Source organism: Pygocentrus nattereri, chromosome 13 (genome assembly GCF_015220715.1).
Source record: "Pygocentrus nattereri isolate fPygNat1 chromosome 13, fPygNat1.pri, whole genome shotgun sequence".
NCBI classification, from domain to species: domain Eukaryota; kingdom Metazoa; phylum Chordata; class Actinopteri; order Characiformes; family Serrasalmidae; genus Pygocentrus; species Pygocentrus nattereri.
In genome coordinates, this window is record NC_051223.1 from 18,270,954 (window position 1) to 18,292,539 (window position 21,586).

General features: G+C 39.8%; 3 protein-coding genes across 8 annotated transcripts in view; all 3 read right to left on the reverse strand.

Moving 5' to 3' along the window:
• spag9b (sperm associated antigen 9b) overlaps positions 1 to 3,551 on the reverse strand; it is a 49,405-nt gene extending 45,854 nt beyond the window's left edge. For 3 of the 5 annotated variants that reach the window (XM_017723679.2, XM_017723678.2, XM_017723676.2), the window contains exon 1: positions 2,955 to 3,550. In XM_017723679.2, coding sequence (XP_017579168.2) covers positions 2,955 to 3,254 — 300 coding nt within the window. In that variant the 5' untranslated portion in view covers positions 3,255 to 3,550. Of the gene's footprint in view, positions 1 to 2,954 lie in introns of all 5 variants that reach the window. The other 2 variants (XM_017723674.2, XM_017723675.2) reach the window with 1 other exon arrangement.
• Positions 3,552 to 4,019: 468 nt separating this feature from the next.
• daglb (diacylglycerol lipase, beta) lies at positions 4,020 to 14,300 on the reverse strand. Of its 2 annotated transcripts, XM_017723685.2 has the most exons (16): positions 14,192 to 14,300; positions 13,728 to 14,078; positions 12,703 to 12,854; positions 12,440 to 12,614; positions 11,819 to 12,086; positions 9,862 to 9,984; positions 9,622 to 9,749; positions 9,383 to 9,509; positions 9,195 to 9,278; positions 8,900 to 8,977; positions 7,371 to 7,451; positions 7,091 to 7,218; positions 6,830 to 6,898; positions 5,618 to 5,690; positions 5,241 to 5,491; positions 4,020 to 4,855 (listed from the first exon to the last, which is right to left on the reverse strand). In XM_017723685.2, exons 2-16 carry the CDS (start codon positions 13,820 to 13,822, stop codon positions 4,660 to 4,662), a joined length of 2,028 nt encoding a protein of 675 aa, XP_017579174.1. In that variant the 5' UTR covers positions 13,823 to 14,078; positions 14,192 to 14,300; the 3' UTR covers positions 4,020 to 4,659. The 2 variants fall into 2 exon arrangements, with proteins under 2 accessions (XP_017579174.1, XP_017579173.1); XM_017723684.2 differs by having other exon boundaries at positions 13,728 to 14,300.
• A 1,662-nt stretch (positions 14,301 to 15,962) lies between these two features.
• kdelr2b (KDEL endoplasmic reticulum protein retention receptor 2b) lies at positions 15,963 to 20,933 on the reverse strand. Its single transcript, XM_017723667.2, has 5 exons — positions 20,559 to 20,933; positions 19,165 to 19,265; positions 18,730 to 18,888; positions 18,001 to 18,253; positions 15,963 to 17,327 (listed from the first exon to the last, which is right to left on the reverse strand). The coding sequence occupies exons 1-5, from the start codon at positions 20,647 to 20,649 to the stop codon at positions 17,293 to 17,295; spliced, it is 639 nt and encodes a 212-aa protein (XP_017579156.1). The 5' UTR covers positions 20,650 to 20,933; the 3' UTR covers positions 15,963 to 17,292.
• Between the last annotated feature and the right edge of the window lie 653 nt (positions 20,934 to 21,586).

The window sequence follows — 21,586 nt, forward strand, 5'->3', positions numbered from 1 at the left end:
TTAAGGAGATATTTCTGAGAAGATTAGATATAAGAAAATCCACTTGCATAAGGAAGAAAAAAAATCAAAGGACAATAAGCGAAAACTAGGTTTCAAGCTAAATTATGATGTCCACGCACTACTGTGATTCACACTGTAAAGCCTGATATAATCACTTAAAGTCAAAGGGTCAGACCTCCTTTTTGTCAGATCACCTCACACTACCTTACATATTATCATTAAAAGCACAGGCTCGAAAAGAAGGTCCGACTTGACGTTTAGGTCTGATGAAGACCTGATGACAATAGATAATTCACTTACATCCTTGAAAGACATTCCCTTCATCAAGTTTTGACTGAGATCTCTTTGAATTCTCTTTCAACACACTCCCAACGGCAAGGCCTGACAGACAACCAAAACTGCCACCATCAGATAAGCAGTACTAAAAACTTACATCTTCGAGAGATGGGAGAAAAATCAAACTCCACTCTTGCGTCAGATCAGAAACATCCACAGATGGTTCTGTCTATCATTTCACTGTAAGAAGACAGCAGAAAATGCAGAAAATGCAACCAATATCTAAGACTTCAATTTGGAGGTGTGGAAAAATATCTTTGCTGATTTACTAAAACTGAAAGTACGTCTACTGAAAATAATGAGAGTTGTAATAAAGGCAAAGACTGGAATCACTCAATACAGACAAATTTGGAATTATATATGTATTTGTTGAGGCTTCTGTGTAAGACATGCTTTCTGCTTTTTTCCTGATGTTCAAAAATGAATGAACTTAATGGCCATTTTGCATTGTACTTTGCAACTAGTTGTACTGCAACTATTTCATTTGTTTATGTGAACTTGACATTTCATTGCTGTTAACAAAACACATCAAACAAGAAATGCTGCATACCATTATTACTGGCAACAACCTACATGACACATGTGCAGCGCGGTGTACCAGCCGGCAAAGACAAGCAAAACAAAGCCTAGAGGTAAACCAAAAGACTGGGTCGCATGCCATCTTTTCACTTCAGTTGATCCAAACAAAGGATCATGTGATATGAAAGTTACCCCAGCTTTTGAAGAAAGGAGAGCACTTTCGCTTGGCGGTTGCCATCGCACAGAGGGCCAGGCATATAAAGAAGGACCGGCCAGGCAGTGAGATACAGAAGGAAGGCAGTGTATCGTTGGTGTGCCTCTGTGGATCATGGTGTCTCTGTGGATTTCGGAACAAGCGGGTGACTGTTGAGCAGGAGCGACTGGCAGTCAGTTCAGTGTGGAGGCCGAACTCAGCAGAGACTGACTGTGTGATTCTCACTCCGTTTTACAAAATAATGTGGAGAGACGATATAAAACATTTCCTGTTGTGATGTTATTGTTAAGTTACGATGTTTCATCTCTCCGATATTTTACTTACTTTCCTGTTTAAAGCGCTTTGAGATTCTGTAATTGAAATAAAACATGCTAGATAATTGCTAGACGATTATTATTATTGACTTTGCCAGCCTTCCAGTGAAAAAAATGCAGACTAGTTGTTACCATCTTCATTTAAATGCAAACGTCTCAAGATGCCTTCCAATCGCCCTTGCAGCTCCCTGCGAAGCGCACTCCACAGGACATTCAGACATTTTAAAGGTGATTCCCAACCATAGCAAGTGAAAAAGTTCAGCTGTAACTGCACAAGGAATAGTGAACAACGGTGCATCACGTTACAGGAAGCTGCAGGAAGGTTTGCTCATCAGTAACTGCAGGTCTCTTGAAGAAGCGTGTTTGATTATGATGCTGCAGGATATTGCGAATGAAACTGCAGATCCCTTAATCAACATCCCATACTCAAGTGTCTAGGGAATATAACGGTACTAGTTAGGGACCCTGTGGAATGGAATGCAGCTTCACCCATTAATTGACTAACACTTTTAATGCTAAAAACTATTGAAAGCACAGTTTTATTCTTTGGTTACTACACAGAACAGTACGTAAAACTACAACTTCCTTGACGCTGACGCTGAAGAAGGTATCCTCTTTTCAGGCATAGGACCAGCCGAGCGGACATCGACGACTTTCTCTAATATTCACTCAGTTCCAGAAAAAGTGTGGATAATTACACTGCTGAAAGCCTGGCTCCTGCGTCTGTATTACTGCTTTATTTGCAGGACCAAAAGAGGATAAACTGAATGACACTATGCCTTATTTCATTCATTTTACACATAGCCCAAAAAAGCCAGTATAAAACATTTCTTCACACGGATTAGGCACAAACACTTTAACCAATTCAAACTAGTGCGTCTTTTTCCATTATGTTTAAGTAGCATGACTCTCTAGTGTCAAGTGCTACGAAAAGACAGTGCACACCAGAAGCACTCTTTTAGACACACCATGCTCATATTCAACTGTAATGCTGAAACAACAGATTACACATGACAGGACTTGTATATTCTCTTGGCAGATTATCCTGGGTGTGACTTTAGTTTTATTTTCGTTGTGGGGATACTATACACGCACCACGCAGGCACCTGCAGCTGAGCAGATATAGTTCCCTTTTTGTACATAAGCTGACTTGACACATCCTGAGGGAAATGACGAGGGACTTTACATGACTTCACTGAAATGTCCTCTATCAGATAAGACTTTTCGATCATCTTGAAAACAAAGCAAATTAATAATTAGTTATCAAAGTAACAATGCTAATGTACGACCCGACAGTCAACATGAATGGGTGACAGGAACTTCAAAAAACAGTCTGTAAACCGCATTTGAATCTCAGTCAACACCTCAGAGTCCACTCTAGACTAACGTTTGTACAGTAGTCGCCGCCTTAGTTCATTAGTTAAATGGACAAATACCGGACAGGGACCAATTCTGTCTCGAGAGTTTGTGTTGTTTCTCAAGTAGTTTCAGGACTAATATTGAAGCCACCGGCGAAGCTGGCCTAGTTCACCCTAAAAGTGCTCCGAGAAACAAAGTTGGGTAAAACCCACCTCTTCTGCGCCTTTCCTCAGCGCTTTCTCCCTCTCGTACTGCGTGACAAGTTGCTCGTTGTCCTCCTTCAGCAGCTCCAGCTCCACTTCGTGCTCCTGGTTCTCCGCGAACACGGAGTCCAAGTTCTCCAGCACGGCCACCACCAGCGGCATAAGTTCCTTCACCACGTCCTCGTCGTACTTCCCAATCATCCGCTCGAATTCACGGTAGATCGAGCTCGCCAAGCCGGACACCCGTTCGGACATCATCGCCGAACTGCCCGGGTCCTCCTGATAAAGGACTCCGTCCTCCAGCTCCATTTTCCCGTCTCCTTACTTTGGCCGCCTGGCTACGAAAAGGCAGCCTGCTAGCGTAACTACTTAAGATAGCCAGCTAGCGCAGCTAGCCGGGCAACTCTCCAGCTTTGCACTTCACTTCGCGGCCAAAAACGGATTCCGGAGACTCAGTCACGTCCGCGGGCACATCCAGAAAGTAAAAGTGACTGAGCTAAAGGAGTTGGCAGGCGGTTTTGACCGCCGGAGACTTTAGTTTGACACAGATATTCCCTCCCTACTTGATCCAAGTAGTCCCAACATAAGAGTTGTTGACTAGACCGTGACGACGTGACGTCACATTCTAAAAGCGGGATGGGCGGGAACGAAGAGGAGAACAGAAAAATCCCTCTCATTCAGTTCAGCCGGGATCGTTTCTTGTGTTCTCGGGCAGTTTAGTGTCCTCCTTCTGCTAGGAAAGTAAATCAGACACCGAGGTCAGACGGGTAAGTCAACTTTTGTGGCTCTGACGGATCCGGTCAACAAGTTAAAGTTTGACATCAAGACCTGTCAACAGGTTTCAGTAACAATAAACGCGGTGTAAAACGAATATATACATAATATACACACAGATAATACGAATACATACAACAGCAATAATAATAACAATAATTACTTATAATTAATAGTAATAAAGTTATGCCACGTTTCGACAGAGAAGCGCACGTGGCAGTTTCCAACGTCTTTTATCCCTCTTAATGTTTCTTTTGACATCTTTTGTAATTTGGTGAATCATGACAGGAACAACCAAAGTGACATGTTTCTCATCAACATGTATTTATTGAGACATTCTGAAAAATGAATATGTTGTGATGAGAACTTTTGATGACAGAAAGGCTGAGTAAATGAACTGACTTAATCATTTGTTTCCATGCAAATCGAACGTATTAGTGCCATGCATCAAAAGTGCATCTGATCCAGGTGCGCTGGAGTTGTACGTTGCTCTAATCTGTAGCAAGGCTTCACACTTCCAGTAGCACATCCAGCTATGCATAGGCACTACTCACCCTGATTTTCAAAACATACAGCACAAACAAGACACCACTGCTACACAACTACTGGTGTTTCTTTCCCTTACATGGATTAAATGTCCACCTTGTACTTTCAGAAATACATTAAGGAGAATTCTCACAAATATCACAGCATAATGCTGTTAAACAACACACATTAGTCTGATTGATGGGAGAATGCAGTATATGTTACAGTATCATTTGAACCGCACAGTGCTGCAAACATAGCAAATTAAAAAAATAAATAAAATCAGAATGAGCTGAAATGCTCGAGAAGGTCAGGACTGGGGAAGAGGAGTTTTTAATCAGAGAAGCTTCCTGTAGCCTATTTGTGCATTCAGTGCCACAGTCAGTTCAGGATCCAAGCTCAAGGCAGTTGGAGCTCAGATGACATTCAGGTGACTGTTGCTGTGGGAGGAGGGGCAGAGGGAGAATGGCCGGTCGCTGGTGAGGCTGCACAGGGCTCGGTGGACCACGTCGGGCATATGGTCAGCGACCATACGTGGACTGATCAGCACACTGTGGAACGCGGTCTCGTTGGACCACTCTGCACGGTACCGCACCTGGGAGAAGCAGTGTCTGGGTTTTGGGTTTCAGAGAGGGCCCAGAGAGAAAGAAAGACCAAGAGATACCTTTAGATGACAGAGATACTTTGAAGGTATATTTCTATCAGTTCTGCATTTTTATCACATGCTAGATGAGTTTTAGAAAGTTTAGCAGGGTGGTTTTAAAAACCTTCCACAGGGGATTACCATGATGCAATGGAGCATGAATGCATTGAATTCATCAGAGTTATGAGTAGGTGTGCGTGAATTGTATTTTTATGACCTCTTTAATTAAAAAATGGAAAGGCTTTATATGTCACTATACATATAAACCACTGTAAACATTTTATGGCACTCAATGTTTACTTGTGAAACACAGGGAGACTGTATCTGTGGCTGAAAGTTAGCTGGGCTCTGACCTGCGTGAGGGCCCTTCTTCTGTGATGTATATGATGCGTCCAGGCAGAAATAGGGGCAGGTGGGTGGGGTGGGTGGGGGAGTCATCTGAAGAAATGCTATGATAGGAAGTGGAGCCCGGCACCAATAAGCTCTCCTCTCCAAGTAGTGGTTGGTTTAATGCCTCCTCCCTCCGGTTCTCCATTTCTGTGGGGAAGTCATCTGGAGTTCCCCCAAACACCTCATACCAGCAGCCATGTAAAAGAATCTTGTACTGGTGAGCAGATGGAACAAGAGAACATTTTATAGGTAAAAAAGAACAAGGAAAATGAAATGACTCAATCATTTCTACCATATTAAAAGCTGAACTGTAAATGAACAAACGAACAAACAATCTTACCTTGGGTTTATTACAATTAGACACCATTTTCAATATTCTCCTCTTCAAGTCTTCCATGTTTGGGATACTCAATCTACAAAAAAAAGAAAGTGAAATCTTGGATGACTGCATTATTATAGGGAAGTGAAGCAAAAGCAGTGCCACAAACAAAGCCAAAGACATTAACATTTAAAAGTGTCACCAGAAAAACATTGAAATGTCAACGTAAACAACTGTTCAAACATTTGGAATCAACTGCCATATAAAAGTTGTGTTAATTTATTTACACTCATAACTCAAACAGTGAAGATAAGTATTGCAAACTATTCGCCAAAATGTGTTTTATTCAGTGTTTAGAATCTTCCGTGAACAACAAATTATTGCATGATAATAATAATATTATACTGTACTTATCTATTGACTTTTTTGTCAAGTTAATCGCCTGCAGATTTGATGTGCACTTCTGAAATATGATGACTGGATAAACATTTTGTTTGAAAAATATTTATAACTTAAAGCTACACTGTGTGAGATATGGAGTCATGCGTAATTGCATTCAACATGCGCAAGAACATTTTGTAATGTCGGCTGTGTTTCAGAACCATTCCCACCCCCTTGACGATAGTGAATGGGTTTAAAGAGTGTTCAAAGAGAACTCAAAGAAAAGGACGTGTTCCAAGGATGTAAGTGAATTTTTATCTTATCAGCAAAATATTGACTTTATAGGCCCATGTTTGTGATAGTACTACAAAACATCCACAAAATCCGAATCAACTGTTATAAGTTACTACTTCAGGCTTTACAGAATGATTTGCAGCAGCGCATGGACACCATATTTTTGCATGCTTTTTTCTCCATCCTGACTCAGTAATTGTAAGAAAAAAACTCATTTTAAAAAGTAGCAATTAAAAAAAGTAAAAAAAAAAAACGTTCAACCTTCTTAATCATTTTAGAATTTAGATCTACAGCTCTCTTCATCATTTTTATTCATAGTTTTCTTCTGTCCTACTAATTGTTTCGACAGGTAGTTTTGCATACTAAAAACACTGATTCCAAACCTTTGAACAGCAACTTAAAACTCTGGAACGATACTCTAAAGTCCTCTATGAATATATGCTACTAATGACGTGTATATATCTATATTTTATGCTACTAATGAGCACACTGTTATTTACACCACTGAGCTGCGTGGTGTAAGTCTAAACATCTTCATCATATGCATATTATCCTCACCTGGGGACCAGATCTTTTCCCAGAACCACAGAGATCACAAACTGCTTGGAGTACTCAGCAAGCGCTTTACTGAGGGGAGACATTAGGAGGAAATTAAAATACGTCTTCTAACATTTCAAGCAGTTTTTAATACTGTTTTATCATACATCCCAGTGTGTTACCAATCAAATATACAGCTAGATAACTATGGTAATGAATGTGTTATGAAATTTTAGACTTGACTGGCAACAAAAAGTGAGCCTTGACATGCTGAATGTGCACCTCATGAGGCCCCCTGGTGGTGAAAAAGCATAGCACTTCAAAGTGGGGTAAGTACTATGCAGCAGTGCTGCCAGGAGAGACGCTGTTCCTGCACCAAGACTGTGACCTGTGATGACCAGCCTGTACTCCTGCACAAACATACATTTACATAACATGTAGATTCATTTCAAGAGGAGAGTACTCATATGAAAATGACACAGGACAATGACTGTGCTGTATTTAATGGCACCAGTGAATTTTTTACTTAAGAGTGCTCAGCACTCCTGTAGATAAGACTTACAGGTGCAATGCTGAAAGCCTGGCTCAAGATGCCATCATTGACAAGCTTCTTATAAATGTAATTGGCTGCTTGAGATATGCCCTGTAAAATAGAAACACATTATATTTTCTGTACAAATCAAATGCAGAATAAGCAAAACATACTTTCCATCGTTATACATGTTGAACTTATTGCATTTCGTTTAATTATTTCTTGCACGTAGCTCACTGGAACAAGCAGAAATATTCTAACAGCACAGATTCTAAACTTTCAATCAATACCACATTTGTGTTCATAAGTATGTTCAAAGTTTGATGATTTCAAAGATTGATGATTTCAATTTGATGAAAAGCTGGCCCGAACCTGTTGATACAGAATGTATCAATGTAAATCTAACGAGAAATATAGCTTGTTTTTTTTAGCTCTGTTTCACAAAAACAAGCTATAAAAGGCTCAAAACCAAAAGTTAAAAATGTCAGAAATTCTACCAATTCTTCAAAATATCTGCACAATTAAATGATTAAGATGTAAACAAGTCTTGCAGAGAGGGTTGAAATTAAATGTCTGAAAAGAATTGGTCCATAATTGTTCACAGTGGTGGTACTAGGAACCAAACTGAAGTGTTGTGCCTCCAAAAGCTATATAACAGAAAACCATTACATAAAATAGTTATGAGTATGCTGCTCGATGCCCAAGGCATTATTTTATCAATGTTTTGAGACAAGGTTTTGGCCTATTATATATTTTTTACATTTTTAATTATTCTATTAACTGTTCTATTATTTCCAATATTACCTATAAAAATTCGGAAGACGTGTAGGTTCAGAAGTCATTTTAGAAGTCATTTCCTGCCACCACCATTACAAAGAATTTCGAAGTCCGCTTTCTCTACAATGCACCATTTTACTTCAAAACACTGTCAATGACTTTGTTTTTTGTCTGATGATGAAACCTTAAACCACATATATACTTTGAGGCTTGAATTAAAAGCATGAATTACCCAAGATTAGGATCACCCAGTATATATCAAGAGAGAAGAATCTTGGCAAAATGCATCAGACATTTGAAAATTATTCACAGCACATACTTTGTGCATATTGTGTGCCAACATAAGCATAAGATTTACGGTCCTTAGGGTTTTAATAAATTATTCACCGATAGTTTGAGACACATGCACACAGCTTCTGCAATGGAAGAAGAACATCATATAGAACTAAAGTGCAATCAATCAAAAAGAGGATTTAAACTGGTATTAACTGGTATTTTTTTTTATAGAAATTATCTGAGAGAAAATCCATACTGCTGTCTGCCTGATCATCAAATAATTTCAATAATTTATTCAAGTATCAATGTAATAATGTGTTATACACATAATTATTATATAAAGTAAATCAAATTTGTTTGTATCATTTTAAGCATTTACCTTATTGCAGTAGACCATAAAACAAGCAATCAATAAAGTACATATGTAATATTTTTGTTGAATGGAAAGATTCTGCAGTGCTCTGACAAAAAAACTGCGCTTACATAAAAGCAACCCTAAACCTCACCTTGTGTGCATAAGAGGCTCCTGACACGACTTCAACTGGCAGATTTTCACATTCTGCCGAAAGGTCTGTCAATGCATCCTATTCACACATATACAATAGAGTAAACCAAAAGGGCAGATACCATAAATGACTGTAAAACAGCATTTCTAGTCACAAAGAAATGAATACTAAATAAGGTGAAATAATGCAGTATTGCCTTAGGGTATTTAGTGCCCATTTCAATGTTTTTTTTTTTACAACTGGTATGCAGCTCTGTTCTCCTGAACATCAAAACAATTATGTAGTCACTACTTACCTTTAGTGACAATGTTCCCCTCACAGCAACCAGCACAGCCTCCCTTTTGTGATCCAGTGCAACAAAGAATGGGATCTCATATATCTGCAGAGTTATGAGTAGGAGTCTACCCTTCATTCAATCACAACTCATACAATTATAACTATCAAAGTCAAGCTACAGTGATATGGAGTCATTCAATCTGTTACCTGATTATGGAAGCTAATGTGAATAAAGTCTCGGTACTGTAGTCCAGTGACATGCAAGATAGAGCTAAAATTACAGCCGAAGTTGTCTCCTCCAACCAGGTCAGACTCTGTATTACGGTTATGACAGCTGCAAAAAGATCAATTACTGTTGCTCTCAACTGCACTTCAACATGTAAACAATTATGTGGATTAAAGCAACAACAATATGGTAGGACGATCTTTGCTAATGGAAAACTCACCAGTCACCACTGAGTTTGCACAATCCAGTAAGAGGGTTTGAGTACACATACAAGGGCCACCCATATGCAGCAACAGCAAACTGCATAAAATGTGCAGCTTTCTCAAGCTCTACCTCCAAGTCTTCTCTCTGTACAAAGAAAACATTTCTGTACATTAAAAAAAAATCTAGAAACACCTCAGATCCCACAGCATAAACAGTGACACCCATGACCCATGATTTACTAAACGACACGACTCACTATGGGGGATGATGGGCTGTGGGGTATGACATCATCAGGGTCTCTGCAGTGCTCCATTTTATCCTGCTCTTGATGCAGAAGGGCCAGGCCTGCAGCAATGTCACTGGGCACCAGGTCTGTGTCCTACACAGATAAATACCGTGAATTTACTGCACACATACATTAAGCTTATGTCTGTTAGGCAATCAGTTGGCCAAACCCAAAATTGTGTGTTGCTATTTACTTATTTTAGCAGGAATTTATGTAATCCCAACAATAAGTTCTATACCCAAAGACTGTGTGAAGGTTTAACTCAACCACTGAGACCTTTGGTTGGAAATCACTAAGGGGAATTATACTAATTTTCCCAGAGAACAAAGTCACTCAGAGTGGTTTGATGTAAAACGGTTCATTACAGAGACCAACTCATTTACCAACTCTGATTTCTTTGCAGTGGTGGCGACAGGAACCAGGGGTCACTATGTCTACCACACAAATACAGTGTTTTTTTTCCCTTCTACATTCAAAATGACTATGGACCTAAACAATTATACCATATTTATTGTACCTAACAGCAGAGACTGTTCTAAAAAACTTTTTTTTTTTTAAATGGCTTTTGAGCTACATGAGTTGAACACAGTCAGGTAGGAAGCAAGCAGTTTTAATGCCTGCACAAAAAGCCTTCTATGGCACTGTGTATGTTTTGGGACATACAGGTTTTAGACATCAGATGAAACAGGTTCAGGTCTCAGGAAAGCACCATCATGTCTAAGCTCTAGCCGAGACAATGACCTCAGACAAAAAGGAGTCAAGCTAAGTTGCCACAAAGATGGCCTCAAATGATAAAGTTTGGATGACACTTGAGAATACCCATTCCTGATTACTAGCTGAATTACAGTTTTAATTCAAGATGACGACACACTACAACCACAGTTTTTAATGAACTGCACTGTTTTTATGTTATTTTTTTGACATGCATTAAGTTCAACTCACACCATCACTGTGTTTACTTACTTCTGTGAAAATGTAGGAATAAAAAATGAAAGGTAGAGAAAAGAAAAATGGCTTGCACAAGGCTTCCTGAATAGGAGGATAACTTCAACACATGTGTAAGTTTTATTAATAATAGTAAAGTAGTAAATGCAAAAAACATTTTTTCTCCACATATATAGCTCTTCAGCCTAAAAGTATTTTCAAATGTTGTATTTACAAAACTGTTGTAAAACAATGTCTCAGGATCTAAAGTGACAACCATCTATGCATTGTCTCTATCACCAGGAGATCACTAACCGTGGCCAGAAAGATGAGGGAACATAATGGGCCTTGTAGTTAATTAATAAGTGTCTGTTAGCAAAATTGACAGTTACTGATCTCCTCCAAGAATGTTGAACTGTTGCATGATGTTGCAACAGTTTAAAAATATTCAGCGGCGCATGCTAGCATGACAAGACTTAGCTGGTGGGTGGAACTGGCCATAAATAAATTGAGTCGAACAAAAGAAAGAAATAAACAATAAATAAAATCAATAAACAATGTCTCGGGCAGCGTATAACCATTTTGTGTAACGGTTTTCTCTGATGTAGCTTTTAGATGCATTAAATGCTTTAGATGCCGGGTTACTGTGAGCAATTCTAACTCACTTAATGACTCAATTACGCAGAGAGTTGGTATCCGGGGTACTCCTCTTTAAGCAGACCATATAATGCCATTTTTCCCCACCATGCAGTGTGGTATGCTTACAAAGCCCCTTCACAGAATCACCGTGCTACCTAGACAGAATATTTATTTGTGACTCTACAAAGCTAGATTTGTTTGAGAAATAACACAAGCTTAAGAGAACTGCGCCAAATTCCCAGTTCAGTTATGCAACAGGAAACAACACAGGATTATAACAAGGTATGGCTAGGTCTGGGTTTTACACAGTAAAATAAGCACAACAGAGTTGTGACCAGCATCTAGCTATGGTTTTACAGCTCACCGAGAAGAAGCCGCTGACAAGCTGGGAGATGCTGGAGAAGGCCGCTCTGTGGTTATCATCCTGAGGCAGGCAGCAGCACAGCAGGCGCAGCCGACTCTCCCACACACGCACCGCTAGCGAGCGTGCAGTGTAAAAGAGCTGCGAGGACTCGCTACTCTGCAGATCTCTTAGGCCCGAGGCTTCGCCAATCAGGGTTGGCCGTCGCAGGCTGCCCAACGGGTCAAAGACTATCAACAAGCCCAAAATCATGGACAACAAGATGATCCAGCTAGGGAGGAGGACAAGACAGCATGCCAGCACAAAGCCAGTTTTACTACTTTGACTGTATGGCCAAAACATCTATGCATAACTAGATTTTTGAATTCTGGAGTTAATAAAAGTGCTGTGTTCTGTGGTTCCCATAATAGTATTAGGTCTAAATACACCAAGATGTTTAGCTCACTTAGCAGGAATGTACAGGTTGGGCTCTAGCTATCAACTCCTTATCTACAATCTTGAGTTGTTCATCACCCATTCAATAAATCAATAAAATTAAATTCCAACTGTATGTCAGCTATCTGACTTTGCTACAGCTGCTCAAATGCAGCTTGTCTGCTAGTTTGAAATTATTGTTTCACCTACCTAGCAACCACAGCACCGATTACAAGACCAATTTCTGCTGGTTCACATCCTCCGCTGCTATCAGATACCCAGACGGCTCCAAGACAGGCCCAAACAAACTCAGGGATGTAAAGGACTGCACGAAGATATACCAGGACTGGCATTGAGCGTCGTGGACCTGGATTCATTATGGTTCCTTAGATAAAGACATGACAGAAGTACATTTTAGTTTTTAATGAACATATGAAATGTTCTCCTACTGTTCCCCAATGGATAAGGCTTACCTTGAGCACTGACGTAAACAACTGCACATAAGGTTAAGATAATGACTGCAAGCAGGATGAGGAGGACAACAATGTAGCTATGCAAAACAGCTCCACCATGACAATCAAACTTTCCTTTGTGTGTGGCATAGAGGACTACGGTAGCAATCCACCTGAGAGAAAACAAAGAGCTTTAAGTGTGATGACAGTTCACAGTGTGTTTGGCAGGGAATATTTTCTTCTACACTTGACTACAAACACTGTCTCTGGCATAATGGTTCATACTTGTGGCAGCTAAAAAGACTCTATATCCCTGAGCTTTCCTGAAACTGCTTATCCTTTTGGCTTGCGGGGAGTGCTGGAGTCTATCCCAGTGGTCACTGGGCGAAAGGCAGGATGCACCCTGGACAGGTTGTATCAAAAATCAGAAATATAAATATTTTAAATGGTTTTCTGAAATTTAAAACTGTATCGCTGATGTGCCTCTCTTTCTGAGGGACTCTCAGTTTCTGCCTTTAGAGAAAACACCGTTAGTGATTCAAACTAATGTCCATGGGGTTCAACCTATATTTGCACTGCTTCACAAGATCTTTAAATATCTGTTCTTATAAAAAAAAATTTTTTTTTAATTTTAATATATTAAAATGTATTTTTCTCAGGGAAACAACTGTGAAGCACATTTATCTTTGTAATTATAGCTCTGCAGAATTAAGACATAATAATCTGACAGAATACAGAAAATACTGAAAATCAAATCGAATCTCAATCGTTACACACTTGAACCAAAACCGCGATACGAATCAAGCCTGAATTTCACTCAATAGGCTAACTCCTTCCTATATAGCTGAGATTCTCAAGAAACTGTGGTTGCTACACTTACACGAGGCGCTAAATGCTAGAAAGTGATTCGTTTAGTTTTTAAAAGAACATAAATGGCTTTAAACTCGTTACAAGGTGCATACACTACATAGGATACAGAGAGCCATTTGAGACTGAGATTCAGCTTTAACACACACATTGGCCAAAAAAGCTGAACAAGCTCTTACCACAGGACTCGAATGAACAGCTCGAAGGCTCCTGGCAGCACAAGATCATCACTGGCGATTCCCCACCGCCGACCAAACACGACCATGCCAGGCATGGTGACAGCTCAGAGTGACCGGAGTGACAGCTGATCTGAGCCAGCCTGGGCTCAGGAAACCGAAACGCGGGACTGAAAAACCTCGCCAACGCCCAAGGGAAGACAGCTTACGCAGTCAGCGCCGTGGAATGATCTTCCCAGACTTAATTTACACTCTTTGTGCTAGCTGACTCTCAGACGATAACCTCGCTTTACCATTTTCAGCCCGGACTAGCAGCAGTGGCTCGACAATAACAACATGACGGAGCCTCTCCAGCTGGAAAAGAGCAAAGCCGAGATTATTAGCCAAGCTACTGTAAACAGTCACCCACCAAACTTCACTGCATGTTATCCAGGGCTGAAGTCAAACGGCCCATTGTTTAAACATACTTAACACCACAAGAGAAGAAAGCGAAGATTCATATTTGGTATAAATGATTATTTACACAGCTCGCTAGCAGCGCGCGGCATTTAGCGAGCTCTCTGTTATTTTCTGTTTCTGAGGTGTAACACTTCAATCCTCCGCCGGTTTTCTGCACTCTGCGAGATCCGTTCCGCTCAGTGACGTGTTCATTTTCCTTGGAAGAGGAAAATGTTTTTGCGACATAGTCACAGCAGTAATTTACGTCATAGCAATCATACTGCTGATATCATTTAATCCAATATGTAAATCTGTACATACAAAACATATAAATGCAAGCATGGAAGAGATAGAATCATTAACAATGGCCACTTCTATTACTACTCAGTCCAAAGCTTTAATACACGAGTGGTCAAAAGTAATCAGTTTAAAAGTTTAAGATCACTGTTTTCAATAAAACTGAGCAAAAAATAGCTCACAAAAATGTATGAAATCATTCTATTGAAATGCTACTACTCTACAACTCTGATCACAAACTTAAATATTAAATATCTTAAAAAATAGCGTAGAGCAGCATAGCTTGTCACCATTTAAAGCCGCATGTGCTGTGTTTTTGATGCTGCTGTGCTGGCAAACCAGCATGACCATACCAGATGACCAGCTACACCAGCAACAGGGCAGGATAAACCTGCACAGACTGGCATGGAGCACATTCTGGTCTGTGCTGCTTTTTTTCAGCAGGGAATGCCTTCCTACAGAATACCAGCCTACACTGTACAAGTTAGTACTGAATAAACTAACAGCAGTTCTTAATACGGTGATGAGCAGGTTTAGTTTAAACAGGTTAGTTACTACACTTCAGACAAGCAAGCTGCTGCTTCATCTGAGATTTCTTACACAAGCGGAGCAGCACTGGTTTCATCGTGTCCCACTACACTGTCACCACACAACCCAACAGCACACGCAGAGGAAACCAAGGACATGACGCCCATTATGGCTGCCACAAAACAGGATTCCAGCAGTTAATGTAGACCAATTATACAGGGAGTCATTAGGGAAGTTTTTTTTTTCAAAGAAACAAATCCCAAAAATATACAACCAACAACACAATGTCATTCAGACACTTCATACACACATAATATAGATTCTTCTTCTTTGACATTCTTTAAACTATACTCTAATAATTACCCCTTTTAAAAGGAAAAATTTCCCTGCTTTTCCAAAATTTCTGCACCTGCTGATTTGATGTGAACTGTCAGAGTGGTTTAATGTAAAATGCAGTGTTCTGGAGAAACTTACCAGCTCAGATTTCTTTATTGATGGCGATAGGAACCAGGGACAATGTCTACAACACAAATATGACCATTTTATTTAGCATCCAAAACCACCAGTGAACCTTGACACATCTTCTAATTACAACAATCTGCACGCACTTCACCTTTCCCGCCCAATGACAAAACCTTCTCAAAACGTTCACTGAACAATGTAACAGCTGTCAGGCAGCATATTCATGACCATTTCATGTAATCATTTTCTGTGTGCGAGCTTTTAGAAGGACTAAACTCCTCAGACATCTTCAGTCTGGTTCCCATCACCACCACTGTGAACAAAATGACTGCATTTTTCTACAGATCAGAGCATTTCACATCAAAACAGTCCATATGACTTTGTTTACATCTCCTAATTTAATTATGCAGACATTTTGACTGAAGATTCATTGAAAAGAAAATACAGCCCATGACCAAGTTTAATACCTGCCCATAATCATTTATAATGTATTCATAGAACAAGACTCAGTAAAACGATGTTTCCCATAAAATCTTTATTTGAGGTGGACATCATGCAAACCTGAATAATTAAAAAAAAAAAAAAAAAAAATTAGCTTTTTGCTAAGCAAAAAAGAAGGAAAATTATAATCCAGAAGCAATGAAAAAAAATCCAATTTGCAACAATGCCCATTCATCAGTGATTAGAAACAAAATAGAACAGTAAAGTATAGCTCAATATACAAATCATGCTTTACAACTCTATGGGCAATGCTGCTGGCCACAGTTATGACCAAAAAAAATCAAACGCTCAATATGTAAGATAAATGTGTGGGACACGAGTCCCTGTATTGTTAAATTATATGCTACCTTAACAAATTTCATGTCATACTGCACCCAAGTTTTAGAACCATCAGATAAAATGTTAAAAAAAAAGCACATAGGCCAATATGATTAAAATCTGGTATGTATAAATACACACACATATACGTGCATGTCGGGGGGGGGGGGGGGGTTGCATTTTTAAAGCAAAATGCATCACTTGGGTAAATGAAATACCCAATTAGCAGTGAAAATAAAGCAGTGTGCAAACTGATGCAAACATAACTCTGGTGCAATAAAAAAAAAAAAAAAAAAAAAAAAAAAACCACCATTGGCTTCCATATTGCTACAGACTTGCTTATTTCGAAATGTTCCATCTTACAAACTTGGAAAACCACTGAAAAGGTGCCCTTTCATTCTAATAAAACAAAATATGAGAGCTGACCAGAGCATGGGGCAAAACCATTGTTTTGAGATTAGCCTTCCTTTGCAAAGGAATGTACACAGGGTGATAATGTAAAAACAACCATTCCTCAAACAAATCTGTCACAGAGAGTAATTTGTCCAACCAACACTCATCCAGAGTTTCAGTAAACAACTTACATTTATTAAGATTGCAAATACTCTTACAAATATAGTTAATATTCATCATAAGAATAAGTCCCCTTGACCAATACACACCATCAAATTTTAGGCAATTTCAGCTCTTTTATGATGCCGTGAGCCAAACTGAAGGGAATACACATTTCATGTAGAAAAGACTTCTTACTTTTTTCCCCCCATAGTGCCTAATAATGATGAAAAAAATAATAAAATAGTAAGGCAAAAAAAAATTAAAATAAAAAAAATTCAGGAATCCAAATACGGGGGAAGCCGAGGGTTTGCCACAGGTTAAATCCAAAACTGTCCCACAGCTGTTCAAGGTCTCAGGAAAAACAGAAGTAGATCCTTTTTTGTATTCCATATCAGGCATCTTAATCAAACTTGGTGTCAGTGGTGTCCTGTGCCCCCACGCACGACTGCCAAGGCTCTGGCTTTGGCACTTAAGCTGGCAAACTCAGCTTCTTCCCTTTCAGCACTATAAAGAGAAACATGGACAAATTAAGCATCCACAAAACCACAAGTGTTTTTTTTTCCACCTCTATCTATGTATCTACATATCCAAACACTTAAGTGTCTATTATCTAACTAGATGTATGTATGATCACATTTACTGTTCTTTCACTATTGATAAGCACTGTTTGAGAAACATTACACAAGGGTAAATATGCAACCTCTTCATTTATGTCATGTAATTCAGGTCAAAATTTAGAAGAACAAAATCCTTCACTTTCTCCTAAGGAAATGCTGCAAAAAACCACAACAGTTAAGTGATTATAAAGTGACATTAGGGGTGGGCAATATGACTATTTTTCATGATCACCTCCATTAGATTGTCGTGCAACAATGCTACAGACTGTCACACAGCTCTAGTCTCATTTTTGAATCTGTCAACAACGTGGATAATCAATTTTCATTAATTCAGTTCTTTTTGAAAATATGAATCGTGAGCTGAGGGTACTGTTACACCCCGATAAATTATGTCACTTTGTCTCACAATGTGCTTTTCTGAGCACAGTATCAGGGTTTAAAGAACACTGACCAACTGCACATCTCAATACAAAGAGGGCATAATTAGTCCTGTTTAACTGGATTTAGTGTAGTACAGAACGTAAATCTTTTAAAAATAATAGGGAACTTACTGTACTTACCTTTTGTTACATAAAGATAGAAGAAATCACAATATAGGATTGTCTGAACAATGCCTGCCACAATGGCAATCATATCAAAAAATCCTTCAAAGTAGTAGCGCCAGATCCAGTTGATGAGATACAGGGCACGATAGAGCCCCAAGAAAAACAGATAGTGGGTGGTGATAGTCTCAGCTTCACCGGTTTTACTGATCATAAAAAGCTGGGGAAGAATAGCCACTGACTCCAAGTAGATAGAGAAAGTCCAGAATATCTACAATGACAAAATAGAGAAAAACATCAGTAAAGATACTCTCCACTAAACTCTAATGCATTCTGAAGTTGCTTTAAAGTTAAAAACAGTGAAAGCATGTCTTCACACTGATTTTGCTTAGTGGCACATTTCCATGACAAATCTCTTGGCTTAGAGCAGAAGTACATGTTAAAACCATAAGGGTGCAGTTGTGCATCTTTGAACAGCTAATCACAGTAGTTCATGTCATTTTTCTGTTTTTCTCTTATACTTCCAAAACAGGTCAGCGACGCGTTAAACTGTGGGATATACGCTTAGTCTCATACCACTTCAGGGCAGTACTCAGGAAAGTGTACATTTAGTGTTTTCTTACACACTGAGCTTTTGCACGTTCAACAATTAGGACACACTTGGACACTTACTGGACAGGCATTAATGCTCAAACACGTAGAGGAAACCACAACTGTGGACTTTGGTTCTGTCCAGGCACATCTTACCTCAAGAGGAGAGAAGTCGTGGTTGACAAGGAAAGCAAGGCCACCCACTGGGACGACCAGGAACTCCACCCTGAAAGTGTCATGATTGCCATCATAGGTGGCTTTGAACTTGACGTAGATCAGGTACACTGTGGCATATGCACATCCAATGTAGATAACCTGCACCACATAAAACACAGAAACATACAGACAACATAACGTGAGACAAACCATTTAAATCTGGTTTAGCAATTACATTGACACTTCTGTTATAATAATAATAATAAAAATAAATAAATTAATTAATAATAATAATAATAATAATAACAATAATAATAAGTAGTAGTATTCTTTCTCCAAGGATTTTGCTTGTAATGCTGCTATGACACACTGGAAGAAGGTATCAAAATATGTGCATTTCAGTATGGAAAAGTTCAGCAGTCCATGCCAGCTCACCTTCATAATGGTGTTGTACAGTGAGATGAAGGAGGTGAGGAGGTCCAAGTAGCGAGTAGTGAAAACCAGGGCGAAGAGAATCTGGCTTTTGCCAGATATACCTAAAAGGCAGACAAAGACGATTGGAAGTTGAATGTCCATGACTCTGTGTGAACACTGCAATGAATTAAACCCCTCATTTGTACAAACAGACTCAAACAGGGCGATCTTTTCTTATACCTAGTGCATGTGTGCCAACAGTAACAATGTCAATACTATAGTATTTACTCATCAAGCATGACCAACCACTCCCTAAAATATAAACTGAATCAGAGCATTAATCATAAAATATATTAATATGACAGGCTGTGTAAGTATATCCTCCTTTCAGTTTCCAAGAGATACCAATTAAAACTACAAAAAGCTTCATACATATTTGCTTTGACTAGTAGAGTTCAAAAGAGGCTTAACATAGATTCTCATATTTACTAAACATTTTTATAGTCTGCTCCGTTGCAATGGCGGGATTTGAGGAACAAAACAGGTCCTTTTACATTAATAAACATCCTCGAGTAAAAGTTTAAAACTTAGTCCGACTGCTTTTAATGATGACTACAGTACAGTAGTACATCCTGCCACGTCAGAGGTCACGTCCAACCTCCGGAGAGAGAAAGGCAGTGAATGAATGAAGTTGAGCTCTGCTTTAACATTACTGCTTTAACATTACTGCACAGAGTACACAACACAAAACGGATTAACACGAGGATCTGCAAAAACATGCTAACCTAGTAAACAATAACATGATCCCCAAACACAGATTTATGGCAACCAATGTGGCTGGAAGTTTCCCTGCAAGATGTATTCTACATATCCAGCATTTGACGTTAACTCACAAAGAAACCACAGAGCTCAATAAATACCCTTATCACAGAGATCAATAAATGCCCTTATCGCTACATTTGCGTTGATGAAGTGGCCACAGGCTGGTGCTCTTATCTGGGTTATACTAATAACACTACGGATCTCGGCTGTGTCCGGATTCAGGTTAACTCAGCTCATCTTAAAGAGCCCACAAGAGGTGGTGGAATGTCTTTTGCTCGGAGTAAAATTGCTCAAGTAATTCTCAACTGATAAGAAAACACGACCAAAGTCTAAATAGCGGAGCTGGCTGAGCTGGTAGTCAGTTAGCGGAGTCAGCTGCGAGTCGCGGCCTTGACGAGTGCTGCAGCGAACTGCAGCCAGCTAGCGTCGGGCTAGCTAAGTCTGTTTAGCTCTCTGGGCTAGCCAGCTAGCTGAAAAACCTCACTAACGCAAAGAAACGACACTCAAACTGAAACACACCACAGGAACAGTCTGTACAGAGCTAGTGTTCTTTACAGTTGGGTGCAGGGTAACTTCTAAAAACATAACCTTACCGGCACAAGACCTGCTTTTCCATATTTTGAGCAGCAGGATGATGATAGCCGCTAAATGAGAGAGATCCCCGGTGAGCCTGAATATGTTCATGTTTCTGTCGGCGCGGAGAGAAAGAGAGGGAGAGGGAGAGGGAGAGAGAGCGACGGCCTTCAGCGGCAGAATAACGTTAGAATGAGAAATAAATGGCGAACAGGTCGGATCAACTTAAGCGGCGAGTGGGTCCCCAAAAGTGATAGAAGGACACCGAGACTACGGCGTCTGCCCTACTCCCAGCTGAAAGATGGCGAGGGGAGCGACGTGGCCCAGGGACGTGTCCAACCAGGCTGAGCGGCCAATGGAGCGGGGCGAGGCGTGCTAGAGCCCGGGAGCGCGACCGCCCCCGGAAAGGGCGGGACATGCCGCGAACTCCGACTCCTGATTTAACATTAGTTAAAGAAATTAGTGATGAGCATTACGACTCAGTTTAGGGAGTCGATTCCTCTGAACTAGCCGTTTAAATGAATCGAACTATGTAAGTTTGATTCAGCGCACAGGTTTGTGCGTTTAGACCGACAGTAACCCACTCTGCACGAAAACACACACAAACACACTTACATTATTAGCCGCTTATCCTTCTGAGTCGCGAGGGGTGATGTAGCCTATACTGCAGGAAAACAACTGCCAGGACTTTTATACACGAATCGATTCGTATGACTCATTTAAAAGAGTCGTTCAAACGAACGATTCGTTCACGAAAGGACATGGTTATAAATAGGGAAACAAGGAAAGGTTACCACCCAGATGGATCTCGTTATACACTATATTGCCAAAAGTCTTCACTCACCCATCCAAATCATTGACTTCAGGTGTTTCAATCACTTCCATGGCCACTGGTGTATAAAACCAAGCATCTAGGTATGCAGACTGCTTCTACAAACATTTGTGAAGGAACGGGTCTCTCTCAGGAGCTCAGACAATACCAGCATGGTACCATGATAGGGTGTCACCTGTGCAGCAAGTCCAGTCGTGAAATTTCCTACTAAAATAT

Coding starts and splice junctions, on each gene's coding strand:
- daglb (XM_017723685.2), bottom strand. CDS start 13,822: ATGCCTGGCATGGTCGTGTTTGGTCGGCGGTGGGGAATCGCCAGTGAT. Junction 12,855..13,727: donor CTGTTCATTCGAGTCCTGTG/GTAAGAGCTTGT, acceptor GTTTTCTCTCAG/GTGGATTGCTACCGTAGTCC. Junction 5,691..6,829: donor GGAAAAGATCTGGTCCCCAG/GTGAGGATAATA, acceptor TTTTTTTTGTAG/ATTGAGTATCCCAAACATGG.
- kdelr2b (XM_017723667.2), bottom strand. CDS start 20,649: ATGAACATATTCAGGCTCACCGGGGATCTCTCTCATTTAGCGGCTATC. Junction 18,889..19,164: donor TGTACAACACCATTATGAAG/GTGAGCTGGCAT, acceptor TATGTGGTGCAG/GTTATCTACATTGGATGTGC. Junction 18,254..18,729: donor ACGACTTCTCTCCTCTTGAG/GTAAGATGTGCC, acceptor TTGTCATTGTAG/ATATTCTGGACTTTCTCTAT.